This window comes from Blennius ocellaris, assembly GCF_963422515.1.
Source record: "Blennius ocellaris genome assembly, chromosome: 16".
Taxonomy (NCBI): Eukaryota; Metazoa; Chordata; class Actinopteri; order Blenniiformes; family Blenniidae; genus Blennius; species Blennius ocellaris.
Window position 1 is genome coordinate 10,405,158 of NC_137665.1, and position 12,451 is coordinate 10,417,608.

Genomic DNA, 12,451 nt, shown 5'->3' on the forward strand with positions numbered 1-12,451 from the left:
ACTGCCAAGGGAAGCTCCGTCACAGTCGGACTGCAGAGAGCTCCAGGTTGAGTCATTCATCACTTACAGACATGAGACAAGCGCTCCTGTCTGCACAGGGAAGGACACAAACACTCATGCTGTGAAAAACCGACACACTGAGAAGTTTTTTTTTTTTTTATGAGGTCTTTAAAAGCACCGTTAACATCAGGATGATCCTCATGCATTCAGCGAGAAATACAGTTCAACTTGACTTTATGTTGGTGTGAATTTTCATGAGCGCAACGACCTGGCTTAAATTGCTGAGTCATAACAACGACTCACATAAAACACTTCACTACCTCAGTGTCTCAAAGGGAGATGACTGGATTTATCCAAACATGAGCAATGAAACCTTTTGTCATTGTTGTTTCTTAGCCACTTGGACATAAGATGTTCAGACTTGTGATTCTGGTGTCTAGCGTCAGTCTTTGGCATTGTTTTCAGATTTGGACAGAATTTGAAAGGATCTCACAGAGTGAGTGGCGTTTAATACTTTCAAGTCTACTGTATAACTCCAAGGTTCTACAGTAGCTGAGAATGGACAAACCAAACTGTTGCTTCACTTATTGTATTATTGTGTTTATAAAACTCTGAAATAATCCACATTGATTCCGTCACTTTAATTCCATTTAAAGTGACGGAATCAATGTGTCATATTTTTCTCCCATGATACTCGTTAGCTTGGCTCAAAAGGTGATGCGGGTTCTCTGAAATCTGACTGTGCGGGCTTTCTGGGGATTTCTATCCCTGATGCACGCGTGGGAGTCGAGGAGGCAGCGAGAGGAGTGACCACTGGGTGGAGCCTCCACATTGATGGTAGTGACAGCAAAGAGCATGAAGAGGGAAGGGAGGGAGAGGAGGCAGAGTGGAAGTGACTAAGGCTCCTTCCCAAATGGACTGTGTCAGTGTCAGTGCGCTGTGAGCAGGCTGGGAGCTGATAGCTGCGCCGTGCAGCTGAGAAAACTGGTCACTATCTCTTCCGGCCCGCCCGGAGGAGCCGGCTCCGTCCCCCCCCCCCCCCCCCCGCCTCCTGACATGTGGATGTTCGACTGGCTGACATTAAGTGATTGGATCTAAAAGGCGAAGAAGAAGCAGCTGCTGGATTCTGGTTTCTTCGTAGATCGAGGTGAAGGGATATGAAGAGGAGCTCTTTGGAAACGCTGTGAAAGTTGATATGTTTGTGAGTTTCTCATTTCGGTTAGCGCTAAAGTTTGCCCATGGCTCGGTGTTAATTGTTGATGGATAATTGATCCAAAGTAACTCTGCTGTTTGTGTACGTAGTCTTTGGAACTGGCTGCTGTGAGACATTGGTCACATTGTTTTGACTCTGTAACAAATTAAATCAGAAGCTGGAGACTCTATATGATTTGCATACAGTGGGCGGATGCTGTATTATTAGTTTGTCTCTGGGAGTGCATCTCCTGCGCCTCTCCTTCTTTCCCCTGTGCTTGTGTTGTTGTCGGCACCGGTGAGAGGCGATTCAGCGACTGACATGTGAGACGGTAGCGTACATGTGTGGCAGGTTAATAACTGAGCAACCGGTGCTGTTGAAGGAAATAAGACTTGTCTGCATAAGTTAAGGTGCATGCCGAAGACATCCATCATCTTGTAAGTAACTCATACCAGTCAAAGAAGATCGGTTCTTCCAGTTGCTATAGACTCACGACCATTCAAATAAGATTATCTTTCGGGCGTATGGAAATTGCCGACAAGTAAATGTCAGGCCCAGAAAAGTAAAACCGAGGGTGCCCAAGTCATCAGTGTGAATGTTTGGGCCTTCTCGAAGAATGAGGCTGCTTGTAGACACAAAGGAAGAGCTGTGATCGTCCCACCAGTCGTCCCACTGTTCCAGCTGAAACACAGGGCTCCTTCTGCCATTACCTCCCCTGTCTCAGTCTCCACTCACCTCCTCCTACCCACAGGCCAGGTCAGGTTGGACGCTTCATCCTCCACAACTGATGCTCCTTTTTAATCTTGTGTGTTTTGCAGCAGATCAGGAGGTCAAAGATCTTCTGGGTGACCACATTAAAGTACTGACATTCCTTCGCTCCGCTTTGTTACATTATGCCTGGCTTAAGAGCTGAAGATTTCTGTGTGGAGGAGTGGAAGGAGGTGGGGGGGGGGGCTTAAGGGGTTCAAATATGTGTGTGTGTGTGTGTGTGTGTGTATATGTGTATATGAATGGTAGTACCTGTGGGATTTGCTGTAATGAGATTCAGCCTCAGATGGGAGATCAGTGGATGAGATGGTCACATTTCAAATCACTTTTTTGTGTTGCTGAAGCAGCCCCACAGCAGGAAAGCTTAGAAGCACCTAATAGGTCTGTTTGTGGTTTTTTTGTTGTTGTTTTTTTTTGTTGTGTGCGTGTACGCCCAACCCCTCAAACGTAATCGACTGTGTTTGTGTGTGTGTGTGTGTGTGTGTGTGTGTGTGTGTGTTGAATACATTAAACCTCATCATGAAGTAGATTGCTTCTTGTTACTGTTAGGCCTTTTATTGGTCCAGGCCAAAAGGTTGATTGATTGAAGCCTGTCGGGACCTGGGGGTGGGGGTGGAAGGTGGGATGGAGCATGTTCAAAGGGGAATATCTACATGTAAAAGGGCCAAGGCTTATGCAGGATTGCCGGTCTAATTCACCTGGTGAACGAGGGTTTTAGAAATCCGGTTTGTGTTTTGGAACAATGGTCATGGACCTTGTATAGTGACGTCATTACCAGTCACAATGTAGACTTCTTGAAAATCAAATTGTATACACGTGCCTGTCTTTACACATCTCTAAAGTCAGCAGGCTGTTGGTGCTGCTATCTACTCACCGATGTCCCCCTCTGCTGCTCTGAAGACACACATTTTAGTGTAAAATGTCCATTGATCATAAAATCCTTCAGGATGTAAATCAAAACACGGGACTTTTTACATGGACATGTATAAAAGACGGCCAAGATAAGGATAATTATTTAGTGAATATGTCATCTTTTTTTTTTTCCTGGTCCTTGTGTGCTGAGGTGACTCCCTAAATTGGGTCACATCTGCAGGGAGGAGGAGGGGGGCTTAGAGATCCTGAGAGCACTTAAATTTCTAATTTCCTTATTTTCCAAGGAGAGTTCTTCAGTGATCTGGGTGGAAATGAGACGTCTGCCTCTTCTGCCAGGACGGCAGTCAGGACGTGTATTAGTTGGTTCTGCCGCTGTGGGAGAGGGAGATATAATTGGTATCTCCCTTGATGTCACTTCCCCAGCGTGCTCTGCTGACCCAGCCCTCACTAAAAACTGCTTCGCCCATCTAGGAATACTGCCGTCACTTTCGAATGCAAAGGACACAGGCATTGCTGATTTAGGACCCAGTGCATTGGAGCTTTACAGATATAAGCAAGTCTGGAGAATACTGAATGTAGTAGATTGCACCGGGACAGGATTGGATAGCAGCATCATCCTGAAATGGAAATTTCTGAAGGTTTCAAGTCATAACCTCAAATCGATCTGCAGTCGGCAGTAATGAGGGCTTGGATATCACAGGACTCTGATTATATAATCACGGATTTGGCAAAAGGCACTTCTGTCACTCTGTTACTATATTTTCATATCACTTTGCTCTATTTTAGTCTCAGGAAACTCTTTTTTAAAGACTTGTTGGACTGAATTTGGATCGTAAAAAGGGTTATCTTTAAAATGTAATGTTTGTTGTATATTAAGTGTTCTGAATAGTGGAAATGGTGATTTGAGTGACAGTTTTACAGCTCCTGTAATTGTTTGAATACAGAAGCCTGGACAGTTTCAGTCAGATGGCACTCGCGTTGAAAGGCAGAATGAAAAAGCAAGTTGTTGAGTAATGGCACCGTGCCAGGCACATTGGAGGGATGCAGTGGGCCTGTCCGCCCTCGGCAGGGTGCATGTAGGTATTATGCATGCAAATGCATGTGACTGAAACCTGTTTGCACAAATGCACTCCTTGCATGCACGCCTCCACGCGCGCATGGGCATAATTCCCGCGAATGACACTTTTTACAGGCGGTGTCAGTGGGCGGACTGCGTTTCTTTTTCAGTCTGCTGATGGCACTTCAGTCACATTACTGTAAGGACCTTAGACGAGATGGACAAGGAGTGATTCACCTATGCAGAAAAGGAAAATACCATATTTCTTAAGTTAACTTAATCAAAGTTTGTCATTCATGTTCCTACAAAAACAGCATTATCCTTTTAGTATGTGTGTTTTCTGTATTTCTGAAACGTATTATTGGTGATGTATGCAGAGGTTTGCCAAATGAAAGCTGGGCAGATGAAGGATAAATGGGAAACTCTCACCCACTCATTGCCCACCTTTGGCACCTGCATCGTTTGGGGGTTTCCCTGGTCTTATTGTGTGGTCTTATTTATTGTGGGCTCAGAAAGGCAGTAAAGGGTGTAGCCTGTTAGGTCTTTGAATAACTGCTCAGTCTGGGTGACATCAGTTGATCTATATAGGGAGTGGTAGAACGGCTCTTTGAGTGGAAAAGGCTACCCTTTAATTGCATGACCTGGATGCCATCACGAATCTGTCGCACTAATTTTATTCAAGCTTCTTGTTTCCATCCTCAAACGATCACTTTGCTCAGTTTTTCTTCTGTCTTCTCTTTGGAGTCAAATTATAGTCCTCTCTTGTCAGTCCCGCTCTTTTTAGTTGCCGTCTAAACCTGGAACGCTGTGGTTGTTTGCTGTTGGGACCATCCCTTGCTGTGTGCGTGACCCGGCCTGACATCATGTCTCCAGAAGGAGGGATGAACTTCCTGCTTCCAGCTCGTCCTCCCCTTTAGATCCCGTTTGTGTTGTTGAATACACGGTCCAGTTCTGGGTTCACTCAACATGACATTAACTCACCGGGTCGATGCAGGGTCAATTAAAAGCAAAAGGTCCATTCATTCAAAGACGTGTCGGCGCCTATTGTACTTCGTACATCTGGATTGTAAGACGCCCACATGATGCTGTTGTGGGAAGATATTGAGGTGTCTGTCTCTGCTCAGCTCTGTCCTGTTGGCTCCCCTACAGAAATGAGACTGATTGTGCAGGTTGTCGTTTCCATGGACACTTTCGCTGCTTGGTATAGATGCTGCTGGTTTGCAGGGGACACTGTGGGTTGTAAGGTATGATGTGTTAAAGTTCAGCTCCGGCTGGATTGCCCCGCTCCCCCAGCTGTCTGAAAACAACAATGGAAGACAACGTGGCTTTGTTTTGGTGCTGTTAGGCTTCTGTTTTTTTTTCTTTACTGTCATTGTCTATTATCATTTTGATGTATGTTGGCACATACTATCTGGATGGTTGATTGTTTTGTATGCTAGGTTTGGCTTATAGCTACTATGACTGTTGTTTGACTGACCCTTCAGTACAGATTGATTTAAGTGAGGATTTTACCTCTATACTTTAACGAAATGTTGTAGTCGCTATGAAAATGTTCATTTACATGAATGAATAAACTCACTTTAGATATCTGAAGTCTCTAAAGTGCCTCAGTTCATATCATAAACGCTTGTCTTTACCTTGTCACCTTCTATTACTTTAAAGCAATCATCCTCAAATTTGGAGGGATCGGGCAAGTCAACCTTAACATTGACCCACTGTGCTTCTGTGAAGGTTTATGGAAGTTATGAGACAAATGTTGTTTTTGGCCACTGGTAGAATAAAAGCTTGCATTCTAAATACTGTGTTGGTGCATAAATATTTCCGTGCAGGTATTTAACAAGGCTCATTTTGCAGTCTTCCACTTCAGATGGCAGAGTGTGCAAGGAGTCCAGCTATTCATCTCAACATTGAAGTGATGAAATTAGTTGGTTCATGACCCAAGAGTCACCTGGTTTTCAACTTTCAACAAGAGAATAGCGAAAACACAAAAAGTGCAAATGTTTCCAGTGCCTTCATTAAGGAAATGAAACCGAGACTGTGCTTCGCCTGCTGTTATGACTAGAGTGCTGATCCTGCTGGCTCGACTTTGTGCTTTCAGTGCAGGTTGGGTCTGCACACGTAGACACATGAGCACGCTGTCCATCATCCAGGACAAATCGCTCACTCCTCAGTTCTTGCCAAAGACAAAGCTAATTATAACTACCTTTTGTGTGAGTGATGGAGGACTGGCAGCTCTGTGAGTCCTGTCACGTTTGCACTGCTCAGGCACAAATATTCAGGCCTTTTTGAGCTTTTTTCATTTTAGTCCCACAAGTAAAGTCTGTGGCCATCCAGTCACCTCTTGAGTTGAGGGAATATTAGACATTATAGGGCTATTTTGGTGCACTAGGATTGCCTGTGGGATATGCTTCACATATAAGTATGCAGAAAGGGTAAAGGTGTCTTAACCCTTCATCTCCTCTTTCATGTGTCCCCAGTGCCGGACGACCTCACCCCAGAGGAGCAGCAGGAGCTGGAGAATATCCGCCGGCGCAAACAAGAGCTGCTGGAGGACATTCAGGTAATGTTGGAAGGTGATATGTAGCCTGTTAGGAATTTTTTCAAATAAACACAAAGCAGAGGAGATCAAAAATCCCTGGTATATTAGTATTTTATATCAAATGTCTGCCCTTGCTGGTTCAACAGCTGCAAGCTCCTCTGCTTTCTGATTAAACATTTACCTCCAGTCCAGTACAAATTCCAAGGAGTCCTTTGAACATTTCACCCCAAGTGGAATTTTAGGTATTTCCTGTCAAGCCACTTCCTGACTGAACCATTTCTATTTATTGTTTAGGACTCCATATTTTGCAGGTTTTCTGTCAACAGAGAGCTTTACTTATACATCCATGTTTTCATCTGTCTAGATCAATTATTAAAATTAACATCGGATGGAAAAGTAAGAGCACCATGTATATAAAGCTAAAAATCTGATTATGCTTTTAGAATTGCGTGCGTGTAAGCAGCCAGTAGACTATCCCTCCTGATTTCCAAACGTAGCCAGGATTCAAATCGGCACTGCTAGATTTCCCCTAAAGTGGTTTATTTGATTCCAGCCATGATGATTTTTTTTTTCTTTTTCTTTGTGCTGTTGGCTCCGGGTCCCTGCTCGGCTCAGCCCTGTCACTCAATAACCAGCAATGATAAGCAAATGGCTCACAGGGGTGACGGGCAGAAGTAAACTCCGCATTTCCCAGTGGATGATTTAACTCCCCGAGTCTGAGGGCCGCGATCTGTCACGCTCTTTATGAGCCAGGGCCACCATTGCAACCCCCCCCCCCGCCCCCCCCCCCCTCCTCCCTTCACCTTTCCATGGCCACTGCTGGCGCTGCCCCTGTCTTCTCTTCTTCAGACCTCCCCTGCTGGCCTGCACACTGACCCCTCTCACCCTCCAGACTCCCACCCCCTCCACCACCGCCACCCTCTTCTATATGAACAGTTATATGAACAGTCTTTGTTTGCGGATGCAAGCATCTGAGGAATGTGCTGTGGCTGTGCAGGCCTTGAAAACACAGATGTTCCCTTTGTGATTTGGTTTTTAGTGACTCGGTGTTGCGCTTGTGAGACGATACACTGAAGCTGAATAAAGGGGCTTGACAATCATACACTTTTCTTCAAGCCTCTCATGAGAAGCCCTGCTCAAACTGTGCGTGTATACAACGGACTCTTTTCTTTAAAAAAAAAAAAAAAAATGCCTCCGTCTATTATTCCACACTTTCATCACGCTGATGTCACCCCGTTCATCCTCTTCCATCTGCAATGCTCTTACGGCGCCAATCTGGCACCAGCGGGCTTGGTTTGATCGACTAAATCTGCCTCTTAGGCCATTAATCACTAAAATGCCACACAAAATATAATCCACTTCTTTTTACTCCATTTGCATTGAGGTCCTGAATGGATTCCATTTATATTTAGATTGCTTCTGCCTGTGTACTTTCCTCCCAAAAAATTCCCACATCACACAGTCTCTGTCAACAGAGTTATTGAGTGATACCTGTTTTCACTTCCAGTCTTGACTCGTGTATTGAAATAGTAAACTCTGCCTTGCTTTCACACAAAGGTAAGTCACTCTCTATTAACATTGCTGAAACAAATTTCTCTGTATTTTTGTTAATACTAACACTTTGCATGTAATTTGTGTCGGTTACACCTTTACTCCTCTGTGGCGTCGGGAAGATTGGTGCGTGAAGTCGTTGTCATGTTGATATTTAAAAGTGCCATTTGTTCTCCCCGCAGCGGCTGAAGGATGAGATAGCAGAAGTGACTACTGAGATCGAGAACCTGGGTTCCACGGAGGAGAGGTAAAGAACCAGGACCAGACTCTCCCACCCCCGGCCACACATTTCCCCTCGCTGTTTTGCCTAAGTTGCCTTGTTGCTTTCCTTCTATTAACTTAGCAAATGAAGCTGTCAATTATTCATGCTTGATGGCCAAGTTGGGCCTCGCATCATACCAAATCCCCTCCCCAAATTGGCTATGCTTTTAAGGTGGCTTAAATGTTTCATTAGGCACACCCCCATGATGGGAGGCCTCATTGAATAATGCAGTGGGTGTACGGGCAGAAGCAGACAATGGAAGGTCTCTGGAGAGGCGCTGCTCGGGTTTAGTCTACTCAAGTGGATAGGGATCCCATCAGCTCCCGAAAATTTCTGCAGCACACTTTTCATGCCTGTAAAACCCATTAAGATTTATAGCACCTTGTTGTGATCAGATTTTCCCGCCGTACATAATTGTGTAAGATAGTCCCTCTGTATTGTCGTGTCAAACAAATGTTGCGAGTGCAGCAGCGGGAACAAGGAATCACATTAACTGAGGATAAAGATGTAACCATGGCGATGCGGAGTACACTCTGACCTCTGAATTACTCGAGGCCTGAGAAATGAGACATTCCCATATGCAGCCTAACCTTTTAAACATCCTTTAGCCTGATCAATGCGTTGTCATCTCCACTGAGGAAGAAGGCTGGCCGCCCCCTCTAAATGAAAAGGCACTGCATACATTTGCCGTAGTGATTTGATCCCCACTGAAAAAGTTCGACGGTGGAAATTCAATTTGTGATGACACCATGTGCTTTGTATGAATAATGGGAAGTCAGAAATTCACAGATCAAATAATACCTTTTCTTTGCACGTCTGATCGAGCCTCTGTTGTTTGTCTTTCAACCACTTTTTTTTTTTTCTTATTGAATGAGAGGCTAACTGCTGAGCTCAGTATCCATACCTCTTGACCTACGATACACCACATAGACCCCAGTGGACTGACATCATGGCTGTAGTTTTCTTTTGTTAAATTAATTTTGAGAAGTTTATACAAAACACTGACTTCACAAGTTTTATCTGCGTTAACATACTGCAGATAGATCTTTTTCTGTCATAAACTAACAATAAATATTTGTCTGTTTTCCTATTTTAATCAACATAACCTTGTAATTTAGTCATGCTATCACACCAAGACTATATTCTATTTTTACAACATTTCATTAACGAGAATAAATAATAAAAGTGTGCCTTTTGACTTCTCAGGAAAAATATGCAGAGGAATAAACAGGTGGCGATGGGCCGTAAGAAGTTCAACATGGATCCCAAAAAGGTAGTACTAAGGAGCTGCTGTGGCTCTAAACATGCTGTACAGTGCTCTGTACATGTGATCTGTAACCTGCCGTGTTCCTCAGGGCATCGGCTTCCTGATTGAGAATGACTTGCTGAAGAACACCAGCGACGACATTGCTCAGTTCCTCTACAAAGGCGAGGGGCTCAACAAGACGGCCATCGGCGATTACCTCGGAGAGAGGTTGGAATAGACATTCTGGTTCTTCGTCTCACCCTCTCCCTCATATTCTGTAACCCTGATTACCAGCACCCAGCCATGTGGTTGATAAGTGCATCAAATGGAGAGTGCATATTTTCCTGCTTGCTCCGTTTCCTCTCGGTCAGGCCCACACCCATCCTTTCCCAAACACACTTTTATTGGTTCCACATTTAGGTTCCACTCGAGACAATGTCCGCTACTCGATCGCGTCCATCTGTCTTGCATTATCTCACTCGCTCATGAGTAACGTGATCGAGATCCTCACAATGCAGGAATGCGTGCCCTTAAGAGCAATTGAAGATTAAGCTGGAGAGCTGGGATGGCCCCGTGTGAGCGTGAACACATGATACAGGAAATAGTGATGCGACGAGTCGTGTGCACAGCTCGGGGACTGTCGTGCAGACGCTGTTGCTGTCGGGGTGTGGTCTGATGGTCTGGTCGGGGGAATGGAGTGCTCCGATGGATGCTTTCTGTTTGAGTGCGACGCTCCGCCGCGAAGTCCAGCGATGAGGAGCGATTGTTGTATAGGAGCTGTGAGATATGATTGGTCATTTGTCCGCTTGAAATGATGGTGACTAATCTCCAAAGAGGCTCCCTATAGTCCCACAGGACGGATCGGTTACCCCGAAGGGCAGAAAGGTTGAAGATGATGTCATGATATAGATGATAAATAGGAGGTGGGGGGGGGGGGGGGGGGGTTCGGTTCTCCTCTCGTGGGTTTGATGGGCGTATTTGATTTATCTCTGTCCACACTGGCCCACGTCAGCCACATCATGAATCTTCCCGGTCCTAGGTAGCGAGAAGCTTTGATAAGAAAACATCACAACTTAAAAACATGGAATAACTTCTCATACAAAACCATGTGAGTGAAGGGTCCAGTGGTTTTTTTATCCTCTAAATAAGATTTAGCATGTAGTCTCTTCAATTTTAGAGGACTTAAATTAGTATTTTGTCCGATGTGCTGGTGGACCCTCTTCGAGCACAATGACGGGGAAACACATTAGGAAATCTAGTAGAATAACAGTTGAGAAGAGGAAATGGGTAAACCAGAGGGTGAATATCTCCCACCACTCCCAGCTAATTGCACTCTGATTGTATCTGATTTATTTTCCTGATCCAGAATATCTCATTTCACATTCTTACTGATGAGGGACCTTTTCTTTTTTTTCAGAGACGATTTCAATATCCAAGTCCTCCATGCTTTCGTGGAGCTTCATGAGTTTACGGACCTCAACTTGGTTCAGGCCCTCAGGTAAGACCATCTTCAACATCTTTTGTTTTTCAAATCAACTGTGATTTGACCGTTTTTCAAGTGTTGCTGTTGACACGGTAGCCGGTTTCAGTTATCAGCAGATAGTTCACTGTGCAAGTGAATATGTTGCCAAATACAGAGGTGTTTCCCTTCACAGACAGTTCCTGTGGAGTTTTCGGCTGCCGGGAGAAGCCCAGAAGATCGACCGCATGATGGAGGCCTTCGCTCAGCGCTACTGCCAATGCAACCCTGGCGTTTTCCAGTCCACAGGTATCACAATTGCCACACAGGGCACTTTATGTGTCGTCAATTGGCAGTAAATATACTTTGTCATATCAGAATTTGATTAAATTAACTTAGTTCAGGTTTTTTTTTTTTTTTTCCTCCAAATCCTAGATAATACTTTAACTGTTGTGTTGATTGATACTATTACTATTCAGGAGTGCATTCAGATTGAAAACGGCTAACTCTGGAGGCTATATTGGATGTACAGGCAAATAATTTTCCACAGTGCTCTCGGATCTAATGGGCTGTTGATGGCTCTCTTATCTAAACGGCTTTATTGAGCAGACACAAAGTCTGCAGAGGTGAACCATGTCATGGAAAAGTGTCTGCTCGGAGCATTATTTCCCAAACATCAGACAGACGACGGCCTCTAACATGGATGCAGATGGATGAATAATGCATGTAACTCCTCAACAGCCTAACAGGGTTTATAAAGTGCTGCAGCATCAGCCCGGTGCAGGCCGTGTGATCTTTTTTAGCTCTTCAACACACATTAGGGAGCACATTGAGAAACTCGCATGGACATTTACCGGCTCAGACACGCACATAAGTTCACTCCTGCCCTCTCACTTTGCTCAGGACGCTTCCTCTTATGTGTTGCTGTCTGAGCAGTCCTCACAGTGCAGTGACTCCGTTTTCATTTCCAAATGACAACCTTTTCTCTAAATCTCATTCCTTTCTCTGCGTGTGTGACAGACACCTGTTACATCCTATCGTTTGCCATCATCATGCTCAACACCAGCCTCCACAATCCAAATGTGAAGGACAAGCCTTCGGTGGAGCGATTCATCTCCATGAACAGAGGCATAAATGATGGAGGAGACTTACCTGAAGACCTGCTCAGGGTGAGCCCTTTGTTCCCCACTGTTCATCCCCTGCAGCCTCGTGGCTTATATATATTCACCGCGAACTGTCATTACTGTAGAATCTGTACGACAGCATCAAGAACGAGCCCTTTAAAATACCCGAGGACGACGGCAACGACCTCACGCACACCTTCTTCAACCCGGACAGAGAGGGCTGGCTGCTAAAACTGGGTGAGTGACCATGTGAGCAGTCAATCAGCCACTCTCATCATTAAGACTGCTCTGCCAGCCTAGTCTATGTCGGTGTAAAGCTGATAGCTAGTGTCTGACACAGAATCGATAATCCGTATGTGCCTGTGAGCATGTGTGAATAA

The 12,451-nt window shown here is 44.8% G+C and overlaps 1 protein-coding gene across 2 annotated transcripts in view; it reads left to right on the forward strand.

The window, feature by feature from the left end:
- cyth1a (cytohesin 1a) overlaps window positions 1-12,451 on the forward strand; it is a 31,842-nt gene that overhangs the window by 12,646 nt on the left and 6,745 nt on the right. For both annotated transcript variants that reach the window (XM_080511463.1, XM_080511464.1), the window contains exons 2-9: window positions 6,368-6,450; window positions 8,163-8,227; window positions 9,449-9,515; window positions 9,598-9,716; window positions 10,906-10,986; window positions 11,144-11,256; window positions 11,968-12,116; window positions 12,197-12,308. In XM_080511463.1, the coding sequence (XP_080367589.1) occupies window positions 6,368-6,450; window positions 8,163-8,227; window positions 9,449-9,515; window positions 9,598-9,716; window positions 10,906-10,986; window positions 11,144-11,256; window positions 11,968-12,116; window positions 12,197-12,308 (789 nt within the window). The remainder of the gene's footprint in view (window positions 1-6,367; window positions 6,451-8,162; window positions 8,228-9,448; window positions 9,516-9,597; window positions 9,717-10,905; window positions 10,987-11,143; window positions 11,257-11,967; window positions 12,117-12,196; window positions 12,309-12,451) is intronic.